Source organism: Salvia miltiorrhiza, chromosome 5 (genome assembly GCF_028751815.1).
Source record: "Salvia miltiorrhiza cultivar Shanhuang (shh) chromosome 5, IMPLAD_Smil_shh, whole genome shotgun sequence".
Taxonomy (NCBI): Eukaryota; Viridiplantae; Streptophyta; class Magnoliopsida; order Lamiales; family Lamiaceae; genus Salvia; species Salvia miltiorrhiza.
In genome coordinates, this window is record NC_080391.1 from 9,594,057 (window position 1) to 9,620,877 (window position 26,821).

The window sequence follows — 26,821 nt, forward strand, 5'->3', positions numbered from 1 at the left end:
TGGGTAAATAGTGTAAGTTACAAGGATAAAATTATGAAAATTAGTCTTTCATACTTCAGATAAGACAATCTTTAGAAGTTTGATGCTTAAAAGTCAGTTATGATATTTCAAACTCTAAAATTGATGATGCTTAGAAATCTAATATAAAAGGTCAGAACTCACGTCTCAACATGTAATAAAAATCACTTTTAAATCAATTTTGGACAAGTAAGGATATGTAAATTATCAATGGTCCAACCATTAATCTAAATGTTTCCATGATTTTTATTGTTTTTTAATCTTTTGTCATTTATACTATTTGTCATTAATGTTTACTTTGCAATGTTTAACGCTCATTTAAATGAATAAACAACTACTATTATTATTTATATTTATAAATTTAAACGGATTCAGATAATTAATGAATAAACAATTACTATTATTACTTATATTTATAAATTTAAACGGATTCAGATAATTAATCAAATTTTGATCGGGTACGATCTTACGAGTATATTCATTCTAAACGAATCCATGTGGTTAAATTATAGCCCATAATTTTAAGTTATCTTCATATTTTGTCATAGTTAACTATTGTAGGTGGGTAAAATAATTAAGAAGGTGACTGGACTATAGCTAAGTCTAAAGTCGTTTTAAAATGTAAAGTGATTCTCTCATCAAATTCTATAATATATTCCACACGTCTACGAAATGAGTACTCGTATTTTCTTTTTAGTCTTTTTATTAAATGAGTATTCATTTTCTTTTTTGGTTAATGTACCCTACAAAATCCACTCATAAAGTAGGTCTCTTATTCCACTCACACGCATTTAATCAATTTCTTAAAATTCGTGTCATCTTAAAATAGGTATTTATTTTGTGGACGGATGAAGTATAATTTACATAACAAATCTAAATACATGGCTCTTATATTGTTTGTTTTAGGGGCTCTTATATTGTTTGCTTTAGGGACGGGGCTATTTTTCTTTTAAAAAATATATAAATCACTTTTAAATCAATTTTGGACAAGTAAGGATATGTAAAATTGATGATGCTTAGAAATCTAATATAAAAGGTCAGAACTCACGTCTCAACATGTAATAAAAATCACTTTTAAATCAATTTTGGACAAGTAAGGATATGTAAATCAATTTAAATCAATCTAAATGTTTCCATGATTTTTATTGTTTTTTAATCTTTTGTCAATTATACTATTTGTTATATTAATGTTTACTTTGCAATGTTTAACGCTCATTTAAATGAATAAACAACTACTATTATTATTTATATTTATAAATTTAAACGGATTCAGATAATTAATGAATAAACAATTACTATTATTACTTATATTTATAAATTTAAACGGATTCAGATAATTAATCAAATTTTGATCGGGTGGCATGTGGTTAAATTATAGCCCATAATTTTAAGTTATCTTCATATTTTGTCATAGTTAACTATTGTAGGTGGGTAAAATAGTTAAGAAGGAGACTGGACTATAGCTAAGTCTAAAGTTGTTTTAAAATGTAAAGTGATTCTCTCATCAAATTCTATAATATATTCCACTCGTCTACGAAATGAGTTCTTATATTTTCTTTTTAGTCTTTTTATTAAATGAGTATTCATTTTCTTTTTTGGTTAGTGTACCCTACAAAATTCACTCATAAAGTAGGTCTCTTATTCCACTCACACGCATTTAATCAATTTCTTAACATTCTTGTCATCCTAAAATATGTATTTATTTTGTGGACGGATGAAGTATAATTTATATAACAAATCTAAATACATCGCTCTTATGCTCTTATATTGTTTGTTTTAGAGGCTCTTATATTGTTTGCTTTAGGGACGGGGCTATTTTTCTTTAAAAAAATTATAATAACTTATAAAATAAAGTTATTTTCAGTCAGATTTTGATGAGTCAAAAACTAGTTGGTATTGCTATTGCTATTGCTAGAGAAAAATTAGGTTAAGAAGTGAGCTTGTTTTGAAATAATAATAGGAGTATAAGGCAACCAATAAGTCAACAACTATTGATTGGATTAACAAGTTGTTAGGTGTGGATTAGCTTAAGCTAAAATGAATTGAGGTGTCAATAGACGAAGGGGCAAAATCACTTGAAGCGCACGCGGCACGACGTCGTTGGACTTGTCCCCTCCGCTCTGCCTCCCAACCAACTGAATCACCGCCAGAAACCTTCCGTTTCAAACCAAACTTTTTTACTTTTCTTTTCGATTCCTTATTTCTCCCTTCAATTATTTTATTTCAATAAATTCCTTTGCTTAACCCCATCGATCGCGCTCTCCAGTTACAATGTACATGTACTCCTCTCTCTCTCTCTCTCAAACTCACCTTCCATGAATTCACGGCTTATTTCTTGATTTAGTTACTGGTTTTTCTATTTTCAAACAACAGGAAGAGAAAGAAGAGGAAGGAGTAGGATTGAGATTAAGCAATTTGTGTGTGTATGTGAGCGGTGGCCATGACGAAGAAGGCACAGGCATCGATGAAGCCGGGTTTGTCGATGCGCCACGTGTTGTGTTTCGGGTGGAAGCTGGTGATTCTAGTTTCCGTTGCGCTTTGCGTCTTCGCATTTCTCAGAATCCAGCAGTATTCTCAGTCCACGGCTGCTCTGCCGCGGAAATCTCGCTCTCTCAGCTACGACTTCAACGGCAATCCCAAGATCGCGTTTCTGTTTCTCGTTCGGAGACATTTACCCCTTGATTTCCTTTGGGAAAGCTTTTTCGAGGTTGGCGCAATTTTTGTTTGCTGGGGAAGTTCTATTGGTTTTGTGCTTCTAAATTCTTTTGGTATTTTAGTTCTGAACAGTAGGATTTTAGGAGGAGATTTGGACTTGCTCGTTGTAACATGTTGATTGTGCTCGGAGATGATTATATTTCCACTGATTTGAGTTTTTAATCGCACGTTTGGTTCTTCTGCAGAATGTTGATAGGGCTAATTTTTCAATATATATACATTCTGAGCCGCGTTTTGTGTTTGATGAATCTACTACAAGATCGGCAATCTTTTTCGACCGACAACTGAGAAACAACATTAAGGTAATATCACCACTTTATTCATTGTTTGGATATGGCGATGTATGTGGAAATAAGTTTTAATATAGATTGAAAATTTATGAAATTATGCAAATCATATAGGTTTCATGCACAATTATTTTGTTGCGTTTCAAAGTTTGTCTTGAGTTATCCTTGATGACTCTAGAATGTGTGACCTGGAGGACAGATAACCTCCTGCTGCTGATTGAAGTGTTCTTTTTCCTAGACACAGTAGATTGATATTAGGAATGATGGTGTAGGTAGCCTGGGGAGAAGCAAGTATGATTCAAGCTGAGAGGATACTTTTTGAAGAAGCCCTTCAGGATCCTGCGAATCAAAGATTTATACTTCTATCAGACAGGTCATCTTCATTACAACCCTAGAACAGTGTTCTTGTCAAATAAACTCATGCATATTCTTTTGATTCAACTTAATATGGTACGGTAAGCAACCAAGCATACAATCTAGTTGAAACAAAATCTTTATTGGATAACCGGGTAAATATTCCAATATGTGATTGAAGTTCTAGATATATGAGTATCATATTGAGGTATTTGTGCCCTTACAGTATAATCAGATTTCATCTATAGCTTTGTGGGTTACTAAAACATACAACTAGTTGGAGTACCATGATACAACATTGGACAAAGGGGATTGAAGTCAAGGGAAGTCAATTACTCAAGCGAATAGACAAAGTGCATGGGGCTAAACATTACATATCAAAGTATAGGGAACAACAATCAGAAAAGTTATCAGCACAGGGAGAAATTGCATTTTTCCTATCATATTGAACTTTGGATGTCATTTGATGGGTATTTAAACACCTAATTTTCAAAATTATTGTATGCAGTTTGTGCTAAATTTTATTTTTCATGTTGTGTGATACATATGTGTATCCTTTAAGGTTTTGTGCGTAGATGTGACTTAAACATTGATAGTTTTCTGACTTTAGATGTTTCAATTCAAACAGCTGTGTCCCTTTGTACAACTTCAGCTATATTTACAACTATCTGATGGGTTCTCCAAGAAGTTTTGTGGACAGGTAGTCAATAAAAGTTGAAATAGGTTTCATTGAATTTCTTTCAGTCTTGGCTACTTGTTTTAGATTTTCTTTTATATGGGTTATTCAAAGTCATATATGTACAGGGTAGCTAAATTTGAGTTTTCTTTGCCAGCTTTCTTGACAAAAAAGATGTTCGCTACAATCCAAAGATGTCACCAGTTATACCTAAGCAGAAATGGCGGAAAGGATCGCAGGTTAATATCTTGTTTAATGGTAGTATTTGCGTTGTCTCATTGTCAGATAAATTGACTGCTCTTAACTTAACCAGATAGTCAAAGTATCCTTGACTAATTTGGTGCCCATGCTCTTTGATGTCACAGAAACCCCCCTTCCCCCTTCATGCACACACTCACACTCACACACAAGATAAAAGACAATAAATTACTAAAGTCATTCAATACTAACTTGCTTGTATAAGTCAACATGAGCTTCTTTGGAATCGTAGCGGACAGTTATGCAATATGAATAGACTTGTTTTCTCAATCTAAAAATATCCATAAAATCTATCTACTAGGTAATTGAGCCTTCTTATGAAAGCGGTGCTAAACCTTTTCAACAGTTATCGAAAGATATTAATCTATATGAATATAATTGGTTATCTACTTCAGTGGGTCACCTTGATTCGAAGACATGCAGAAGAAGTTGTTGATGATGAAATTGTTTTTCCCATCTTCAAGAAGTTCTGTAAGGTACTTTTGTTTTGCGTGTGTATTTATTTGTTTGGATAATTACAAAATTGATAAACTTAAAAATCTTTTTGCGTTTTGTTGCAGAGACGTCCGCCAGTTGATGCAAGTAAGGGCAGGAAGAATCTTGTAAGTTACCTTTTCTGCCTGATCCGATGTGAATATAATCATAGACCTTGAATATACCAATTTTTCTTATATTATTATCCATTATTCTTTAACTTTGCACATTAGTATATGCTGCATTTTCAATTTCTATCATTGACGTGATATTGGTTGACCATTTAATATTGGAATGGATACAGAAGCTTCAGAAACAACACAACTGTATACCTGATGAACACTACGTGCAGACATTACTCGCAGTAAGCAAATAAAATAACCTTATAATGCATATACCACCACACCCACACCCACACCCAATAATTGATTGTAATTCTAAATTACTTGACTGTACTTTCCTCTCCTCTTTTTGGTCTGTAGATGAAAGATCTTGAAACTGAACTTGAAAGAAGAACAGTTACGTACACTGTATGGAATCAATCCACAACAAACATGGATAACGGTGGTTGGCATCCTTTCACATTTAGCTATGCAGATGCAGGATCAGAACAAATAAAAAGAATAAAGGTTTGTTTATTTTATCTCATGCTGTCCCAGATACAAATTGCTCTTCTGTATATATGTTGTGTGGTCATTTGCTTTAGCTTGTGTGTTTCAGGATATCAACCACGTATACTATGAAACGGAGTATAGGACAGAGTGGTGCAGTAATAATTCTACATCTGTTCCGTGTTTTTTATTCGCAAGGAAATTTTCTGAAGGAGCTGCAATGCGCCTTTTGAGTCAAGGAGTAGTTGGTAACTTTGATGTGTCTGCATTGCTGGAGGCACCACCCTGATTTTTGGCCAGGATATAACTAATTTTTACATACAGGTGTTCAAATCTCGGAAAGTTTTGCTCAACTTACATTCAGGTGGAGATATATATAGAAACATAGACGGAGAGAGAGAGCTAGCCATTTACCCTAGAGCAGTGAAAATAGTTAGAATAGGCTATTTTTTAGAGATTGATGCCACTTTTGTGTGTTGAGCCATATTCTGACTGTAGAGGAAACAACTAATGTACTGTATGATATTGTGAAAAGCATCTCATTTTCAGCCAACCACTCCTTTCCTTGTCTCATTCAAGGCTATGAGAATGCATTGGATAACCATTCCTTATCTTTATCGTATTTTACCGCAACTCGCTAGGGTTTAGTGGCACTAGTATTTAAAATTGTTCCATATTTGTTTTTCGTGGTCCAAGTTTTATAAATATTTGAGTTATTTAATGTACAATTTAGGAATTTCGCGAGAGTTTTTCATAGTTATAGGTTACTGCCAGTATCTAATCCAGAGTCGACTCCAATCCAATGGAAAAATCTCCCAGCCAAGGGTTCAGTAGATATTACTACACCTTACCAAATACTCCATTAGGCATTAGCAAATGTATAATGAATGAATAATTAAAACGTCATAATGTATCTTTTCATTATGTCACGAAAATTCGCATAAAAGTAGAAATCGTTGGGTCAATATCAAGATGGAGTAATATCTTTGGTAACCAAGAGTTTGTTTATTTTGTTGAATAAGAATGGCTATGGGCGGATTAACAAAAAATATTCAACTATATTTAATGTTTATTTTTCTTGGTATTGTACATGTATCCCATCAAAATTAGAATGAGAGTTAACCCATCACTTCCTCTTTAATGCATGAATTATTTATTTATGTTTGAGATACCCATCACTTGCTCTTTAAAAATGTAACATGGAACATTAATTAGGTTTGTCGTTTGTCCACTATTTTATCCACCGAATTTGTATCTTGTCAAGTAAAGTATCATTGGGTTAATGTGAAAACCTCCTTTGTTTTGACCTTTTTATTGTATTTGGTTCGCATACGACGGAATGTCTGACTTTGAATCCCAGAATCAATAAAGACAGCGATGATGAGAAAGATTGCTCAAGCTTGGCCGAATTCAACAATCTCATATTAACATAATACTTATTAAACAATAATTGAGTGATAATAAAATAAATTCACATTTAATATTGATGGGAGTCAAAGAAGAAATGGAGAATATATGCAGCGGGCCTTTCAACCTAGATTGATGGCTTCTATACAGTCAATCGATGAAGCCCCACTTGCTCCCATCTCCACCATGTCCATGTGTAATGTATATCTACCAAGCTTATCAACTTCTTCTTCTTCTTCTTCCACCACAACTATACACAGTGGTCTCTGCCGTATCTTCATTACATCTCACATACCATTCCACTGTTTTAAGTGTTTTTTTCGCCAAATCCAAAGACAAAAAAGATGCTTCATTTACACAGGGATCACGTCTGCATTTTGACTTTCATCACAAGTCAAAGTAAGGCCTTCAATGTATGTGGGGACGAGGCAGCATGGCCAGCGACAGCCGGTTGAGACCGGCTCAGAAGGAGGAACGATCATCAGTACGTTGTCTAGTCGTCGAACCACACCCATGACACTCACGGTACTTCCTTCTTTTATATATCTGCAGAATCAAATGTACGCGCACTTGTTTCACATGTTTCATGCAACTTTCAAAAGCAAAAACACTACTTTCTTAAACAGACTCAATGAGCATGGTAATGGCACTAATATAATGCAATCAAGTATCTCACGCTTCTTTAAGCCGCATTAGACGATCATCACTCGACTGGCCTCGCTCAGAAAGCCAGCGTAGAAAGTTTGGAGACAATTTGCTGGAGTCCTTGGTGACATCTACTACTACTTTTGATTTAACAAAAGGGGCAACCTTAGCACCATAGCCTGCTTTTACAAGAGCTCTCAAACCAGACTGAAAATCTGATATATAAAAATCCGCAACATACCTCTGTTAACACAAAGAAGCAAGGACAATAAATTACTTCAATGGGAAATTGTCTACTTAAGTAAGGCAATATAAACACAGCCATGTAAGCCAGTAAAAGACTGATGAATCTCGAAATGACATGCATTATGCATGCAACATCTGGTTGACAATGAAAGGATAATAAAGTCTTCTTCATACCATGAATGAATAAAGATAAAGACATTAAGTATAGACATAACTGGAACATGTAAAGGGTGGTGTTCAAAGTTACTCATCATGATGCAACCTTACAATTTTGAGTTAGTGAAGCAGTATCTTCTTAGTAGTTAGTACTAACCTCCGAATATGTGCATCCCCAAGAGAACCATCTTTGTTTTACATTGGCTGGTTTTACACCACAACCTCTGTATTCATATAATTCCGAGGAAGCATACACACATCTTTGTACCTTCTGGAAAGAAGTTTCAAGGGGTATGCTACCACAAGTGACGACCTGCCAAAAACCAATCAAAACTTGATAAATACAGGTATTTTGAAAGTGAAAAGTAACTTAGGCAAATCAATGCAACTAAGCTGAGTGATTGTTCCATTCCTCCGCACAGCACTAGTGGCTTCTATACAAGTTACGATTGTGACAACTCTTTTCAGCTAAGGTTCCCAGAATCAGGAAAAAATTTAAGAAAAATGCTTACTTTAGCATATCTCTACTATCATCTGAACTTCCAAAAAGCAGAATGATATTACACAAACCCTCTAGTTTTCCACCCCAAAGTACACTCTTGAACAAAATCTGGTCTGCCATTGAAGCTTGTGAAGATACTATTAAGGAGATATACTGCATGAACTTTTCGAGCTAACAAAGCAGTGGAGGTAGGTTGAGTTCTAAGCACATGTAATGATGCAAGTAGTCATGTGCAACTTCACAACAGAACAAAACGTACTTATAGCTAAGTGATTTGCGTCCAAACATATTCTACATAAGACAGTCAAAGCAGCCAGTGAAGAATGGTAACATGCTTCCCCAGTTACACATATCACTGTATGGCTGATACCACTCGGCATAAATACACATCACTTATGTTATAGGCATATTGGTTTGGAGATCTGTAAATTGCTGCTTGCAACATCTGAACAAATAAATTGTGCAGAGGAGCACTGCCTCATCATCCATTCGTTTTAATTATTCTATCTTCTTGAGGAAAGAAACCCATTCTCATCGACTCCAAACTCAAATCTCCATTGCCGTGAGCATTTCACTATTATTGAATATTGAATATACTTATCACAACCTTCAGCAATTTCTACATTCATACCTAAATTATAACAATCGGGGAGATGATCCAAATTCCAGATTTGAAATATTGTCACACTTGATGATTTTAAAGATTTTACCAGGTCAATTTCAACCACTATTATAATCCAAATAAAACGGGTATTCCCCTATATAACTGATTTCCTATCCAATGCTCCAGTAGTCAAACTGGTCCCCGAGATATATATATTTATATATATATATATATATATATATATATATATATATATAGAGAGAGAGAGAGAGAGAGAGAATAAGAGGGAGAGAGATCCGCCGAGTGCCATAATATGCAAGCAGCTGGAATTAACATATTAGCCAACAGAAGGCAGATGATGAAATATGAAAGAAAAAGGTTAGCAGTGGGCGTGATTAAATATTATAAATTGAGGTAATAATTTGGCATCATTCATACTCAAAAACAAATTAGCAAGATGCGTAATTACCCCGGTGACCTTGACGAACTGCCCATCTACGGCACCCCTGAGCTCAGCATCGGGATACTTGTTCAAGAATCCCAAGACGCCGCGATTCCTGTAGGCATAATTCCACACAAAAATCATGACAATCGGCACCAAGACCGCCACCACCGCCACCAGAATGATCGGCTTCTTGACGGAGGCCATGAGAAACACCCCCACCACCAGACCCATCACCACCACCACCAAAAACATCCACATTGCCACCCTCGAAACCCTAAACCCTAATCTCACCTCGTCGCCTAAACTCGTGACTGCGGAGCCGTAAGCAACCTTTTTGAAGGAGCTCGGCGCCGCCGGCGCGTCCAGCTGGCCCGACCTCCGGTTTGAGCTGGACGAGCCGAGCGGGCCCGAGGTGATGAGGCCGGTGGGCTGAATCGGCGTCATCGGGCCGGAGAAGGAGGAGGACGAGGACTTCTTGCTCATGGGCCCGGAATTCTTCCCCAGTTGGCCGGAATTGGGGCCGGATCTAGCAGATCCGCTGTTATGCTGGGAGGAAGAGGGCTGGCGCGAGGGGAGCTTGGGGGGCGGCGGGTGATGGTGGTGGTCCCCAGTGGAGAGGTCGACCCCGTACATTCTGCCGAGCTCGCCGGATTTCTTGACGTCGCCGCCGGTGTAGGGAACGGCGCGTGAGCCCATTGTGGGCTGGCGCTCCTTGAGCTGCTGCTCGGGGCGGCCCGAGACCATGAGGCCGTTACTGAGCTGGTGCGACCCACTTCGGACACTCATTTTGGCTTAGAGAGAGGAAATGGAGGTGAGAGAGAGATGGAGAAAGGTTTTGTAGGTGTGGGTGAGGGGAGTGAGAGTGTAGGTGGGGAAGACAAGGTAGTGGAGTGGAGACGGAAATGACGAAAGAGGGTCTGCTCTGTTGTGGACGTGAATTCACCCTTTTATCCTTTGTCTCTGTGTTGGCAACACTTTGGTCTGTGATTTGCTGTCATGCTCTGTGTTGTGTTGGGATTCTGCAATTTTCCATCTCACATTTTCACCTATTAATGCTCGTCTAATTTACGGAGTTACTTCACTAATTATGGATTAGGTGGTGTTGACAACCCCCACTCTTTGTTAAATGAAAACTAGGAGCATCGCGATTTATTTTGCATTTAAAATGCTTAACACTCAGTTAAATGAAAAGTTGGAGCACCGGATGATTCAGACCTCTACAATAAATCTCTTGGGCGATTTATTCTGTGGAGATGCGGATTAATTAATGAAATATATTGAAAAAAATGATAACCGTGAAAAGTGTGTAATAATGTATTTTAAATTGTTAAATATTTTTTAAAATTATACACTTTTATTATTACTAGCAGAATAAGTTTTTTTTTTTTTTTATCGAACAAAGTAATGTTAGAAGTTAATAGTTAGTACCCCAAACACTCCAAGAAATCACCAAGCCCACCTTATCTCTTCAAACACCAAATTCGCTTCATATGAGGATCGAACCCGAGTCTCATCACTAGCAGAATAAGTAATGTTATTTTATTTGATAATTTATTATCTTAAAAAAATCTATTAATTCATTACTTGTGTTAGATAATTTATTGGATGGATATATTTATTTATAAGCATAATCAATAGCTATAGATATATATCACATAGATTTAGTGTAATATCTAATGAATTAATATATTCTTATAAATACATATAATATATAAAATAATTTTAAAATAAAATATATAGCAAGGGTAAAATAGGCAATCCACAAGTCGTCCTTACTCTTTTTCTATTAGTATAGATTATATAATTTTGTGAAAAAGTGTGTAGCAGTGTAAAATACACTTTTATATAATTTTTTTCGCAAAAATTGTGTAACAATCTCAATTTTAGAGAAAACTGGGGATAACAACAGTGGATAATCTATAAAGGAGGGAGAAAGAAGCTATGAAACAGATCATAATCACTATGTCGCAGACATTTATTTCTCCGCCAATCAAATTAAAAATGCTTAAAGGTCGGGAAAATTTGGGAGGAAGATGGCGATGGAAATTTTGGTTTGGAGTTTGAGTCGCTTTGGCGGCGTAGAAATGAAGGGAGAGGGCGGCACAAGAAATTTTGTTGGGGAAGGGAGCTGTTGTGGCGGCGGCGACGTAGAACGGAGGAGAGTGAGTGGCACTAGAAATTCGGAAGGGAGATGGTGGGGACGCGACGGCATAGGAGAGAAGTGGCCTTGGGGAAATTGGGGTTGGAGGAAAGGAAGAGGTGGCGTTGGGAATTGGGAGGGGGCGGGAGCGGTGTAGAAGCATGGGGGAGTGTTGGGGAGTGGGGGTGAAGGGATGTATATTGAAAGCATGACTTTATTGCAAATGCATAATATCCTGTAGAATTTCTGCTAATTTTTTCCTATAATTAGATAATGGCATGCAGTATTGTTCCATTATTTCAACATTATAGGTTATATGATGTATTGTATATCATAAAAGACCATATAATCAATATCTCGTGAGATATAAACAGATTTCACAGCTGAAGTAACTATGAACAAGTTACTAGTTAAGCTCTAGAATAAATAGCTAAATAGCTTGTTGTGGCTATTTGTTTATACTAATATGTTGATAACATATTGAAAGGATCACACAGAGGCATATTCTCTTATCTCTGACCTTGAAAGATAACTAAAGTCTTGAGAATTTATTAGCATAAATTTTAATAGATTCTCTAGGTATATGTAAGTGTATGTGCATTATTTTGATTTACTATGAGTAAGAGTTTTTATAGAACCTCAATACACTCTATATCTTGGGTAATTACAGTTCGCGCGAGATACTTGGTTAATTGTATTGAAAATTGTGTCTATTAAGAATGACATTCCCTCAATGAACTCATAAAGTTTATCATATCAATTCCTATAGGTGAAATTTATTCCAGTATGATAAAAAGGAATTTAGTGGTATTTAACCGAGTATGAAAATAGACTATATAGTAGTATATTAATTCTATATATTATCTATTTTTATTTATAAGTATATTGTTTACGAAATATAATAATCATCTTATTGGTTATTATGTGGTATGACTTAACTAAATTACACAATTAATTGTAAATGTGTTCCATAACTGGTGGATCGTGATTGAGTGGGTAGTGTTTTAACCGGTGAATTATGGTTAGATTATGAATTTTACCTAGTGTAGAACGCGAAAATCGAAAGAGAGTATAGTTGAATTGCCGAGAAAGAAGGAGCTTGCTGTTGTATTGAGAGAAAAGCACGTGAAAATACATGATACAAATGCATGGGTATTTATAGAGTACATTTTAGGGGCAAAATAGTAACTTCAGCCTAGGAGTCATGTTCCCCGCGTGGTCAGGGGTACGATGGTAATTTCGCCTTCCTTCGCTCATTCCTCTACTCAGTGACAGAGAAACGTATGTATCGGAGAGCTCTGGATTCCTCTGCTCTGGCGCTTCCCGGGTAAAGTGGTCATTTCTACCGTTGACTACCTTGTAGGTAGAGCATTCCTCTGACTCTAGCGATTCCTCTGACCTAGCCCATTCCTCTGACCCGAACGATACCTCTGTCCAAATTCATTCCTCTGCTCTGCATATATTACTCCTCATCAATAACTTACATGATATTGTCCTGTATTTAATCACAATTGTATGTATACTTTGATGAAATAATGATGTACTCCCTCTATCCCATTAAAAGCGGTCACATTCTTTTCGACATAGAGATTAAGAAATTGATTGTTATGATTTAATTAAGTGTGCTCCACCAAAATTAGTGAATAATTAAGACTTTCTCCAACCTATCTTCTTCAACATATTTTCTTCTCACTTCTCATTGAGCGATTCAAACGGCACAGCGCCGGATTTTCAGTGTTTGAGGACGGCAGCAGATTCAGATAGGGAAGAAGAGGACCGACGCGACTCGCAGGATTTTCAATATTTGAGGCAGCGGCACGACTCTCTCTGTCGGCGTGAAACAGAGGAAGGAAGGAGCGAGAGGGAGAGATGCCAGGCGGAGCAACGTCGGAGCCCTAGGCCCCCCAAAATCAGACCCCCAAATCACGGCTAGGGGTGAGCATCGGTCGGTTCGGCCCACCGACCGACCGTTTTTTAGCCGGCCGACCGACCGACCGGTCCAGAAAAAATCTGGCCGACCGACCGACCCACCACATTCAAACCGGTCGAAAACCGAACCGGCCAATTGTCGGTTTTCGGCCGACCGACCGAACCGGCCGAAACCTGTGCAGTTTTTTCATTTTCCATTTGAACTAATTAACAGCCAACAATCGTTTCAACAAAAACAGAACTAAACGAAAAGGAAACTGAACTAAACGGAATTACAGAAACTCACCTGTGTTCTGGACGATGACGGCTGCGGACTGGGCGCGGCGACGACGGCTGCGGGCTTCTTCGCGGCGAGGGCTGCGAATTCCAGGCTGCTGTTCAGATCAGCGCGGCCTCGGACTCGGACTGGGCTGGGGCTGCTGTTCGCCGGCCGGTAGGGTTAGGAATGGGGGGGAGCCGCGCTGAGGGCGTGCGGGCTGTGGGGTGCGGCGCAATGAGAGGAGAATTAGGTTAGGCAGCCGATAGGGAGAAGGAGAATTAGTGGGGGGGAAAAAACCCTAGTAATGTACATTATGGTCGGTCGGTTCGGTTTTCGACCGGCCAAAATTGAAAAAACCGAACCGGCCGACCAAACCGGAATTTCTGCTAAAATCTGGCCGAACCGACCGCCCAATACAAAAAAACCGACCGAAAACCGATCGGTTCGGTCATTTTTCGGTCGGTTTTTTCGGTCGGCTCGGTTTTTGCTCACCCCTAATCACGGCCCCATATCCCCAAATCATGACCCCTAAACCACCACCACTACTGACCACCCTCAGATCTAGGAGTTGAGGCCGCTCCCCGCCGCCGACCACCCTCAGATCTCTATGTGTGTGCACAACGATGTTTTCGGGGTGTGTGTGTGCGCGCAACAAGAGAGCAGAGGCGAGTGAGAGGGGCGGGGCGACGGCCGACGCTGCTGTCGTTCGCCGGAGAAGAAGAGAGCATGGGAGGCTTTCGATGTGTGTGTGTGTTTCAAAGAGGGAAGGTTTATTAATTAGAAATTTTAATTAAATTAACTAATTGAGCTTAATTAAGTAAGTAATTAAACATTTTGATTTTGAGAAAGTGACCACTTTTAGTTGGACAAACTAAAATGAAAATGTGGCCATTTTTATTGGGACGGAGGGAGTAATATATTTAAGAGTCAATTTGTGAGATAGTCATATTGAACAATGAAACACAATATTTTGCCACTCATCTAAAAAACACAAATTTTGGTCATTTTTTATGTTTTAGGATTATTTTGCCCTTAATTAAGCGGAGTGGGTTAGGGTTACACGCGTGGGTTGGACTCGTGGATTGTGATAGTACAAATGACACTAATAGTGCCAATTGTGCCATTCAGGCGCGGGCACTGACTTTCCCGCAGTCGCTTGCAGTTGGTACAAATGGCACTAATAGTATCAATTGTGTCATTCATATGGCACAATTGGCATTATTAGTGACTTTCTCGCGGTCGCTGGCAGTTGGTACTTTTGGCAATAATAGTGCCAAGTGTAACTAACCTGTGCGTAAATCCGAATCTGGTCCGCCCTAATTAAGGGCAAAACAGTCCTAAAACATAAAAAATTGTGAGATTTTGTGTTTTTCAAATCAGTGGCCAAAGTTTGTGCTTCCTTATTTAAAATGACCACGCGGATGTATTATTTCTATATTTTACTATAAACATATTGTGATGTAATATATTTTACTATGGTGTTTAATATAATTAATTGTAATTTGTCTTTTGATGTGGTTATTGATAATTAACATCATGAGTGTGTTTATCACCTTATGCTTTATTTGATAATAATGGGACAATACACATTTTATAAATAATGGGACAAATATATTATCATTCAAAACAAATAAGATAAACCTAGCGTTCCTTATTTTGAATGATAAATTTATACCTCATTATATTATTACTCTATTTAGAAAGATAAAAAAAATAAACACACTTTATGTATATAAAAAAAATTACAATTATATTCATACAGTGTATTGCACTGGTATAATACTAATGATTTTAATACACTATATATTCATATAGTGTATTGCACTTTATCTAGTATTTTTAATTTTTAAAGGCACAAGTGGTCAAATCGGCATCTAGCATTGATGGTTGATTCACAAGAAAGACTTTCTCATTCTCTCCATTATGGCGAATGGGCTATTTTTCGTTCCGGCCTCCACGATCTAGGTCAAGCAATTATTTAGCATTGGTAGGCTTATATTAGATGAAGGAAGAAGCAACATGGATACTCGAAAACATAGAGGCTACCATGTTGTTTGATGATTGATACAAAGACGACATAAGAGCTCAAGAGAATCAATGAGATCAAGTCAACGAGAGCCCAAATGATGAAGTCACCGATTCCGAGAGATTTGACGCCGATGGATTTGATGATTAGGTAAATTAAGGTAAGAGAACTACGTGAGCTTTGATTTTTCATTATTCAATAAAGATACATATGCTACTCAATTTTAATATTTATATTAAAATTGAGCTCAAGCTCTTTATTCAATTTTTTTCCCCTTGTCATTTTTAGTGTAATAAGTTTATTTTAGAATTAATTGTTAGTATTAATAGTTTAGAAACTTTAGTGTAGTAAGTTTAGTTTACTTATCCAATATTGTAATTTCAATTTTGATGATTGTAATTTATTTGTACATGTAAATTGTAATTCTTTAAACTTTGAATCCAATAATAATATGATTTTTCTTATATATTGATGGTAAATAAATGGAGTATTATAGTTTATTGCACTTCGTCTTGACTTTATTCAATAATAAATAATTTCATTACATGTAATGCATTTTATAATTTCATAACAAAGATAAACACAATACATCAAAAAAAAAAAAAAAAACCCTCAATAGTCGTCAATTTGAACCTTGAACCGCTGATTTTTAGCCCGATCCAAAACCGACTCTTTTAAAATTCTTCACGATCAATTACGGTACACCTTCCCAATAAACCATCCATTTAGGTCAAAAATCGACCGTTTTCCGCCCGTGAACAGCACTACACACTAGTTGAGATTACAATGACTAATTAGGTTGTCATTTAACGATGACAGACATGGCAGTTTAATGGCATTCGTCTCATTTTAAAAGTATAAAGACTTGGGTACCCCCAAAAAAAGGCTGTCTTTTTTTGGATAATTTTTTTTTTGATTATATTCTTTTATACATCCTCCTATTCAGTTCTGACATTTCATGTGGTAAGATGATATTTAATGATCGGCCACGCAGACGCTTCACACCATCTTATTTCTTTTGGTTAATTAAGACCTTATTAATCAAAATAAAATAATTTTAGATTTAGTCAATTTTTATAATATTTTTTAAAATGAAACTAATTTTTGTTTATATATATTTGTAATGTGTATGTTTCAAAAAACTTAAACGTTGACAACATATTAATTCAATTTATTATAACATTAATAAAGAAATTCATTAAAGTTATTGTATCTCCATATTAAATTTTATAAAACTTGATATTTTCTAGAATTTCATTCTTATTTTCTTCGTGCTAGTTCATCAAATTATGTCAACGAAAGATTCAAGTGACAGTCACTAAACCAACAAAATCCTCGTGGAAGGTCCTCTTGGCTAAGATTATGGCATTGTGAGTATTGAAAACTAGATTAATCTTTATGAGACATGTATTGATTCTTTGCTTGCTGCACATGATATGATAAGTTGGGAAGATGAACATTGTTTATATAGATATATATATCTATATATCTGATGATGTGAGGGAGATTATTCAAGGCGCTTGAGATTGCATGTTACTTGGCGTGTTTCATGAATATAGATCGATTGATGGAGCCGTCCGTTATCTAGTTCAATTTGTTATAAATACCTCCGTCCATGAAAGAACTTCCTAGGAGGGAGTGCCACGGGTTTTAAGAAAAAATATTGTTGAGTGTATTAAGAGTGGATAAAAGGTAGTTGAGTGTATTGGGAGTGGTGAAAAGTGGAGTATAATTAATATTGGAAATTGTGAACAGTGAAAAGTAAGAGGATTATAAGTGGTGGGGTATAGTCCAAAAATAGGTAGGAAGTTCTTTTGTGGACGTCCCAAAAAGGAAAGATAGGAAGTTCTTTCGTGGACGGAATGAGTATTATATAACCAATGTATTGAATTACAGATTTCCCCGAGTTGACTCAGAAACATTGTAAAAGGTGATATTTCTTGAATAATTTTTAGTGCTTTAGCTTGAAAAAATGTATTACTAATATTATATATTTTGTCCACTATATTTATTCTTTAGGATTAAATAAACATAAAGATGTATCAAACATGTGTGTTATGTTTTCAACTATTTTCGTAATTTAGAAAATTCAATAAATAACTATATCAAATAAAATGACCACAAATTGAATCAAATTTCAATAATAATAATAATAATAAAAATTTTCATCATTTTCTAAGAGCATCCGCATCGCTCTACACGATACGGTCTACTCGAGTAGAGGCGACATCGTGTAGGGCGATGCAGCCCCTTCCTACTCGAGGGGTGCACGGTAGAACGGGTAGGGGAATAGCGGCTTTATTGCGGGCGCGTGCTATGCACGCACAAGCGCCGAATAATAATAATAATAATAAAATTTATTTCAAATTAAAAAAATCTGACCGTTTTTTGCATTTTTTTTTAGAAATTGGTCCATTTGACCGTTTGCATTTACCTTTTTTTTCTTTTTCTTTTTCTTTTTCTTTTTTTCTCTTCTTTAAATTCCCCTTTCTTCCTATTTCATTTCCACCATCTTCATTATTCTTCCACTTTCATCTCCTCTCCACCATCTTCAATCTTCTTCCTCTTTATTTTAATGGAATTTTAATTATTAGTAAAATGTGTTATTTAAATTTGAGCAATTAAAATTAAATAAAAAATATAAAAATCAAAACTAAAAAAAATTAAGTAGGTTATCATGTAAATGCGGCCTTCTTACTCAATGTGGCCTCCTATCAAGTAAGTTATTATATAATCCCAGTGCGGATGCTCTAACGGATAGTGAAAAACAAATGCAATTGGCACTTTTTCTCTAGTATACGCGATTCAGCATTTTCCTCGCATAAGATGATATTGATTTCGAATTAAAGATGTTTCCTTAGACAGTTAGACGATATAATAATTTGAAATTTCATGTTGAATTCAAACAATTAGGAAAGGCCTATTTGTGATGGATCTGGAGTTGTTAAATTAATCGATTTCCTCACTGCCCAAAAAGGAAATAAGGAATGTATGGTTTTCGTAGTAATAAATAATACAGTAATGCATAGAATTAGTAAATCAACCACCATGCTGTTTAGTATTTAATAAGCTGAATAAACAAACTTGAATGTGCGAATGCAATTCTCGATGGATTTTGGTGCGTAGCGTTATAAGTGTCGGTAGCAATAAGGTTTGGGGTCTCAGTGGGTCCCACCATCCCCATACGAAAATGAAATTCCGTTACGCGATTCAAACATCAGATTTCCTCGCCTATTAATTTATTGATAAAAAAAAAAAAACCGATATTCTGACCAAAAAATTGAAATTTTATATGTTAATTTGGAATATTAGTTAAGATGCATGAATAGACTGCCCATCTCCATTTGTGGGATTGTGGAGGGACCTATTTAACTTGTCCAGCCTTGCTCTTGTATAATATAATGTTTATATATATATATATGCATATATACTATTGTAATTTCCCCCCAATTCAATTGTGATATGCAGATTCGATTTTCAGAAAATTGACAAAACCTGTGATTCTATAGTAGCGACTAAATTACAGATTGTCTCCATGATCATGTTTTATTCATTTTATTTTTTACGTAAATTGTACTCCATATATAGTAGCTTAAGCTGTGTTGTTTGATAGAGCATAAATTATCAAAATTAATAAGTTACTTAATTACGAATAAAACTATTGGTGTTAAAGAAAATCTAAATACTCATTAAGTGCATAATCTGGCACAGATACGTATAAACATATAGAGATGAAGAACAATTGAAAACTAGGTGGCAGTGTACAAAAAATGATACAAAAACTCAACCTTGACACAAGCATAATGAATTAATGATAGGCAAGGACCACATTAAGGTCCCTTAATCCTCCATAAATTGTCATCAAATATAAATAAAGCCTTTCATGTACACAAACTATCTAGCAAAATAAAATATGAAATTTCTTGATTTCCAAAGTCAATCAGAATATTCCCATACGATATAAAGTGTTTGTGAGTCTTAAATTTTTTTTGATCAAGAAAATGTGAATTTCATAAAAGGTACCAGAGGTACCAAAAAACATTACAAAAAACGTGAGGGCAGCTCATTAGAGGACCATTCGGCAACTGTAGTATCCACCCCGATGATTCCAAAAATTTTGTTCCAACACCAAAGTCTAACCTTAACTTCAATATAATGATGATTTTTTTTTTTTTATGATAATAAATCATCTAGAATCCCATATATATCAACTTGATCATGATAATTCAATATTCATATCCATCAAAACAAATGCATGTGAACAAGGTTGTAAGAAATATAACAATTTAATTAATTTCATCCATTAGTTATCGACATTTCTTTGTAAATTATTGATACATTTTCTTAGTAATATATACTATTAAAGATGTTGGTATCATGAATGATCATAACTTACAGCAATTCGTTCCTTAATTATACAAAAGAATTGGAGTAGATATGATTATGCGACCATGCAAAAAGTGGAGCTCATGATCAAATGATGGCGTATAGACATTGTATTCGTAGAGAAATTATTAACTGAAAAAGTAAGGTGAATAAATTAGTTAATTAAATATGTAAAAGTCGGTCGATAATTTTAATTAGTAGAAGTGACTTGGGTGAAAAGCGTGCTTAGTGTGAAGCTATTACAATCACTTTCATCAATATCTTACGTGCAAGGGTAGGTGGCCTTTTGCTTTCTTAAGCTAAGCTCATAATTAATCATAATTTGTCGTAATGCATGCCGCTCAATCATGGTACGTTACACAAAGTCACTTCTTATAAGGATTGCTTACGTCAAAACATTTGATCAATCATTGTTTGCAATTTTTAAATTAAACATTGACTACGTATTTTAAGATTACCAATTAATGATGAAGGGGGTTTCCCATACTATATATATTAGGAAGAAACAATACTATATACCTAGTAGTAGTTACTTATTTAAATATTTAAAAGATTCGGATGGGGTCATAAAATTTATACCGCCACCACTAAATTTGTCCAAATGAATTTTATAAATATATAAACCATTCGGAATATACAATCATATCAATTTTATTTTAAGAAAATCAGGTTAGAATTAGTAATTCACATGCGAACTTAATACTAAACTGAAGTAAAGCATATATTGTTCATATTATAGAGATTAATTTCATAAATGATGTAAACAAAGTTTTTCTAGAGATACGATGTAAACAAAGTTCTTTTTTTCAAGCCAGGATGTAAACAAAGTTAGAGATTTCGAATGTCAACTATTTTAAGTTGTTAATAAGTACTTTAGCTTGTCGAGAAGGCTAGCTCAAGCGGCAAAGTTGAGGCACCAAAAACTCTTTTTAAGAGGTTATCTATCGAGTTTCACCGGTGACGTGTGAGTTGTTGTTTGGCGATATTAATTTGTAATAGTATAATTGTTTAAATAATTCATTAATATAGTAATATACAATTTTATGGCATACTATGTATGTTGTGTCTAGGAAAAAAAAACGTTAGCTTGTTTGCGCTACAAAAGAATGAATAAAAGCCAGAATATAATTGTGCGCCATTTTACATTTAAAATTGGCTCATTTTTTAGTTCGAATATTTGTTTTAAAATAATTATTCCTGAAATATAAATGATGCAATAGCATTCAGGGTTACACTTGTAGCTTCTAAACTAGTAACACAAGTTCACGTGTTTAGACTTATCATATAGGTTATGTCATATCAAACAGTAATCTCTTTGATATGAAATTCACGTGTGTTTAGACTTGCAAGAAATTGCATAAACTCAAACTCAAATTTAAGTATCTATCATATTAAAGAAAATATTTTTTATTAAAGAAGTTATGATTTATTTTACAAAAGTTATGCTGGTACCATATACAAAATATAAGAATATTCAACCAAAATTTAGTCCGTTTTATGATTTAAACTTTTTTATTTGGAAGTGAAATAGTGAATCATAATCCGAACCTTATATCATTAAAAAGCCACGCGGTTTTAATTTTTGAAAAAATAAAATAAAAAAAATAAACGAGCTAACAAACTAATTAATAGTTTTTGAGATAATTATGGTAATTTCCTTGAAGTATGCTATAATACTATCCAAATAAATGAAAATAATTCTAGGGATTTATTTTGATCTCGATATTTTGAAGTCTATTAGAGCAAAGTTGTTAAATAAAATAAATCTGTATTTTAATACTCAATAGATTGAGTCCAATCGATAATGCAGCCCAGCCCATTTTACATATCATAATAGCCAATAAACACTTAATTATGGTTTAAGGGTGATTCTAAATATAGTCACCACTTTATTCAATATAGTCCTCATAATATATTAAAATTATTTATCAATTTACAATTTTATCCCTACATCGCTAATCAAATATATTTCAAATATTCTTACTGAATTTGATTGATTTTCTACAGAGTCATTCACTTATCCATCATAGGCAGGCATTAACGTGCCCATCAATACCACATAAAAAAGAGAGTTAATATATTTAACTCCAATTAAAATTATCATTCATACTATTTTCATTATATAGAAATTTATTATATTTAGTCTCATTACCATAAATATGAATTACGAGAGATCATATATTTGTTGTAGATTCGGGCATGTTCATTTATCATGACCACTTCGACTACAAATATTATAGCTTTTGTTGCTTTGAGGCATTGCTTTTTCTTTTTTTCTTTTGATGGTTTCAGCCGTTTGCTGCATTCTTTGGCCCACACGAAATTCAAATCTTAAACACTTTGTACAAACTCCTGCCCGTTACTCTTATTTAATCGCTTGCATGTATTGCCACCAATATAAAAAAAACTTTGATTTTAGATTTCAACTTATCCAATTCTACCATTAAGAAATTGCTAGAAGCCTCTGTTAAAGAACACTTATCCACTATATCCATTGCCATATGAGATAATGCTCTTTGCCTTAAAGTAAAAGACCTTTAACAAAATCTTCGACATGCTCATACAATATAGTAGATTTTGCCGACTTTGTCCATCTATGAGCAATATATTTTTCTGGCAGTATCATGATTTGTTGAACTCTAATCTAGCAAAGTATGTGACGATATGGATATTCCTCGAACTGTCGGCAACTACAAGATACTGAATCTGAGGAAGTGCAGTATGTCAATTCACGCCCTTGTTGGAATGCTTCTCCAAACTCAAATCTTTTCACCATGTACTTAGAAGATGCATTTGTGCTAGAAAATAGTACAAAGATACACATAATTTGTTGAAACTCATAGTGAAACAGTAAGAATATTGTTTTCGTATAAATGGATGCCATCTGATTTTCCATTAAAAAAATTGTATCTAATCGTGATTTCTCAATAAGATCGGTGTGATTTGCAACTAACCCTTCATGTCTTTGGTTAACAAACACCATATTGAATCACATAATGAAGTCAACCAAGGAATTTTTGTGATTAATCACATACCGTTTGAAAAAGAGTGATTACTCTAAACTCTTTGACTACTAGACATCCCTGCAACAAATACATCTTTTACATAGGTCGGCACCCATCGATGACAAATTGTGTAGAGATCACTTAACCACTCGTTACTCTTGAACTTTGTAGGTTCCATTAATTCCATCCATCGATGTTCAAAATCCCTCACCAGATTCTGGCTCCTTAATAATGTGTACAAGCTTGCGATAATACTCTTGATATAGTAGAGAGTTCAACTTTTTAAAAAGTTATTAAGTATGTGCCACAAACAAAATTAATGTATTGTACGGAGGAATTTCTCTAAGATAGCTCGTGCAATGGTTGGCAGCCCCCTGATCAGTGAGATGGTGATAATCATACCTGGAGGGTCATGACTCGAATAAGACCCACCCACTGACATTCCTAGTGTTAAGGGCAAAATTGAATGATAAAAAAAATATACATTATGAGAAAATTTTATTACACCTACATGTTATGATAATATTATCATAATTTGGGATGAAAATATGGGAATAAGGGCTATCTGGGAAAAATTTTCCTCCTATCCGAAGAAAATTTGCTAACAAAGAGAACACATGAAAAAGATGAAAAATGAGAGAAATGATTTGTTTTCCACCCTTTTCCCACAAATAGAACGGAGCCTAAGTGTAAAACCCTTATGCACAACTGAAGAGAAAAAAAAACTTATAACTATAAATTATGCTAACTTACACAAAATTATCTCAAGTACTCATCAACAACAAATATCAGTTAAAAAATTATTTTAAATTACATGTAAATTGAACGACACAAATTATTTAAAACTACCGTGCAAATAATTTGCTTTAATTCTCAGTACCATTAATAATTGCTTTTGTCGTCTAATATTGAAGTTTAATAAATAAAGTATTTTATTAGGGTAAGACTTGTATTATAATTATTCAATTAATTCTTATTTATGGCAATTAGATTAAATATTGTAAATTTCTATGTAATGAAAATAGTATGAATGGTAATTTTATGTTAAATATGTAAACTCTCTTTCCAATGTAGCATTGTCATATTAGCAGTGGGCACATTAACGCGGGATGAGATCCAGTGTCCCACAATTTTATGTGTGCCATTGTGTCTCATGCTTATATATTATTTTAAAAATATTTTTTATAAAAATAAAATTTATTATAATACTATGAATTATATTGAAATTTTATTTCAAAAAATTAATTTTTTAAAAAAGTATATACCATGACTTTGAATTTATCAACCTATTATTAGTTAATAAAAGTGAAATTAAATGATAAAAAATAATTATATACCCTAGATTGATGGAATAAACCCTAGTTAATGATCACAAAATTAAACTAAAGCATATAAAGTTGAAAATGAAGAAAATATACATAAGAAATTAAACAAAATTGAAAGTGGTACACAAAGTGATTCATAAAGTGTGGTACACGAATCTCATTCCCATTAACGCATGCCCACAGTGAGTAGGTGAATAGTTTTATATTTAATTTGGAGGTTATGAAATACTATAGGATAAAATAATATATTTATACTAATTATTTATTATCATCATTATTATTTTAGATGAAGGTATGAATAAAATTACTCTTCAATTAATTGTGAAATTATTGCGCTTTTAATTTTGACGGACACGTATCTCTGTTTAAGCCCAAAAAGTGATACTGGCCCAATTTGGGTCATTATTACACAAATTGGGAACTCGGCATTAATTTTCAATTTCAAAATTTACGATTTTAGGAGTTAATCTATAATTCATTTTCTAGAAAGACAATTTTCAATTGAAAATTAATTTAAAAAATGAGTGTATAGTTCTAATTCTAATAAAATCAAAAGTTTATTTATAAATTATAAATTTTTTATTTTCTTTTTCTTTAACTTCTTATTTTTTTATATTTTATTTCTCTTCTAAAATTGTGAAATTCGATCAATTATAAAATATTTGATATGCATATCAAATTAAAGATCATGATAAGAGCTTTAATTTGATTTATGTTATGTAATTATTGGATATAAAATGTAAAAATTATAGGAGTATTTATCTAAAGATTAAATCTTAAGAAAATTCTCTCTCATCTCTCTCTGTTTTTTTTAATAAATTTATTTCTAATTCTTTTTTATTAGTATTTTTTTTCATTTTTTTTTCTTTAACTAATATTGTTTTCTTAATTTTTTTCTTTTTCACAATATCAATTTTTATTAATGAATTCTTCTTTATTTTTTTTTTATTTTTTTGTATTAAATTCAAATATATTTAGCTAAAATTATAGTATCTTTAATTATATTTGTATAATAATTGAATTGACATCAACTTTATATATATAATAAAATATAAAAATATTTTCAGTACGTTGTGCAGCTACAAATATTTGTATAACTATAACTCCAAATTTTAAGGTAGACAAGGAAGAGCAGCTTAATTGATAAAAATAAATTCTCACCTGATTAATAATTTGAGGGTATGAGTCATCATATAGAGAAAATGAATTATTGATCATATCTTATTTTGAAAGAAAGAAAAAAAACTCCAAATTTGAGGTAGTGTTGGGGGCAAAGAAAGAGTGATGATGACGAAGATTAATGGACTTGAATTGCTTGACACCATGGCCCAATTCGCAAATTTTCCATCTATAAACGATTGAAACATACTCATATTCACCAATCTAGTGTTTTTATTATTCAAAATTTGATGTTTTAAACCATTTCACATAAATTAAGAAGATATTTTCAATAACTTAGTTGTCCTTATTTATTTATTTTGTTTCCTTTACTCCTTTTTTTTCACTCATTAGTAATAAGATTGGATGAACATTGTAGTTTCCAGTAAAATTGGTATCCAAAACTTCAAATAATATCTGAACATTTGGCCTCACTAGCAAAGCAAGTAATAGTAATGGCGACCTAACATTTGAATTTCGTCCAGTTGTTGTCATCAGCTTATTCAGTTATTTCCCGTTATCCTATTTTAAAACTAATTAAGCAACTATATAATTTATGTTTGGATATCCTAAAAGGGTGATGATAAATGGACACCTGGTGTCCTGAACACCTGCATAAAACCGAGTTTTTTGCATTTAATTCAAATGGGCCGGTTTAGAGGGAGTTTTGTATTTACTAATTAACCCCTCATATTATTTAATGATTTTTCTTCCTTTTTTTTTAGTGTCAATATATAAAAATACCCACTTTCATATAGCAAAAATAAATTTTACCCACTAAGATAAAAACATAAAATTTTACCCACTTTTTGAACGAAAAGACTAAAATACCCCTCCTTAAATATTTGCAATTCTCACCACTCTCTCTCTCATTCCTCCCCCCACCCGCGCTCCCTCTCTCTCTCTCTCTCTCTCTCTCCCTCTCTCTCTCACACACACACAGAGACGATTAAGGTGGCAGATCGATTGGAGGCGGCGGATCGACTGGAGCACGGCGGTGGCGGCCGATGGCGGCGATGGCGACATCGGCGTTTCCGCCGCACGTTCCTCTCCTCATCTCCAATCTCGGCGTGTCTCTCTTCTTCTTCTCTTCGCTCTCTGTCTCTCCTCTCTCTTTCTCTTCTCTCGCACTGCTCTTTTTCTCTCTCTCTGCTAGATCTATGGCAGCGGCGACTGCGTGTCGTAGATGAGGCGG

At 34.2% G+C, this 26,821-nt stretch overlaps 3 protein-coding genes across 4 annotated transcripts in view; 1 reads left to right on the top strand and 2 right to left on the bottom strand.

Annotated features, from left to right (window-relative positions):
• LOC130985853 (probable long-chain-alcohol O-fatty-acyltransferase 5) overlaps positions 1-26,821 on the bottom strand; it is a 266,259-nt gene that overhangs the window by 46,783 nt on the left and 192,655 nt on the right. The window lies entirely within an intron of this gene.
• On the top strand, positions 1,927-5,946 carry LOC130985851 (glycosyltransferase BC10-like). 2 transcript variants are annotated; one of them, XM_057909015.1, is made up of 11 exons: positions 1,927-2,297; positions 2,392-2,725; positions 2,919-3,035; positions 3,293-3,393; positions 4,003-4,074; positions 4,208-4,289; positions 4,704-4,784; positions 4,869-4,910; positions 5,087-5,146; positions 5,265-5,411; positions 5,503-5,946. In XM_057909015.1, the coding sequence occupies exons 2-11, from the start codon at positions 2,459-2,461 to the stop codon at positions 5,680-5,682; spliced, it is 1,149 nt and encodes a 382-aa protein (XP_057764998.1). In that variant the 5' UTR covers positions 1,927-2,297; positions 2,392-2,458; the 3' UTR covers positions 5,683-5,946. The 2 variants fall into 2 exon arrangements, with proteins under 2 accessions (XP_057764998.1, XP_057764997.1); XM_057909014.1 differs by having other exon boundaries at positions 2,002-2,291.
• Positions 6,794-10,604, bottom strand: LOC130985848 (uncharacterized membrane protein At1g16860). Its single transcript, XM_057909010.1, has 4 exons — positions 9,423-10,604; positions 8,005-8,160; positions 7,477-7,688; positions 6,794-7,346 (listed from the first exon to the last, which is right to left on the bottom strand). The coding sequence occupies exons 1-4, from the start codon at positions 10,182-10,184 to the stop codon at positions 7,154-7,156; spliced, it is 1,323 nt and encodes a 440-aa protein (XP_057764993.1). The 5' UTR covers positions 10,185-10,604; the 3' UTR covers positions 6,794-7,153.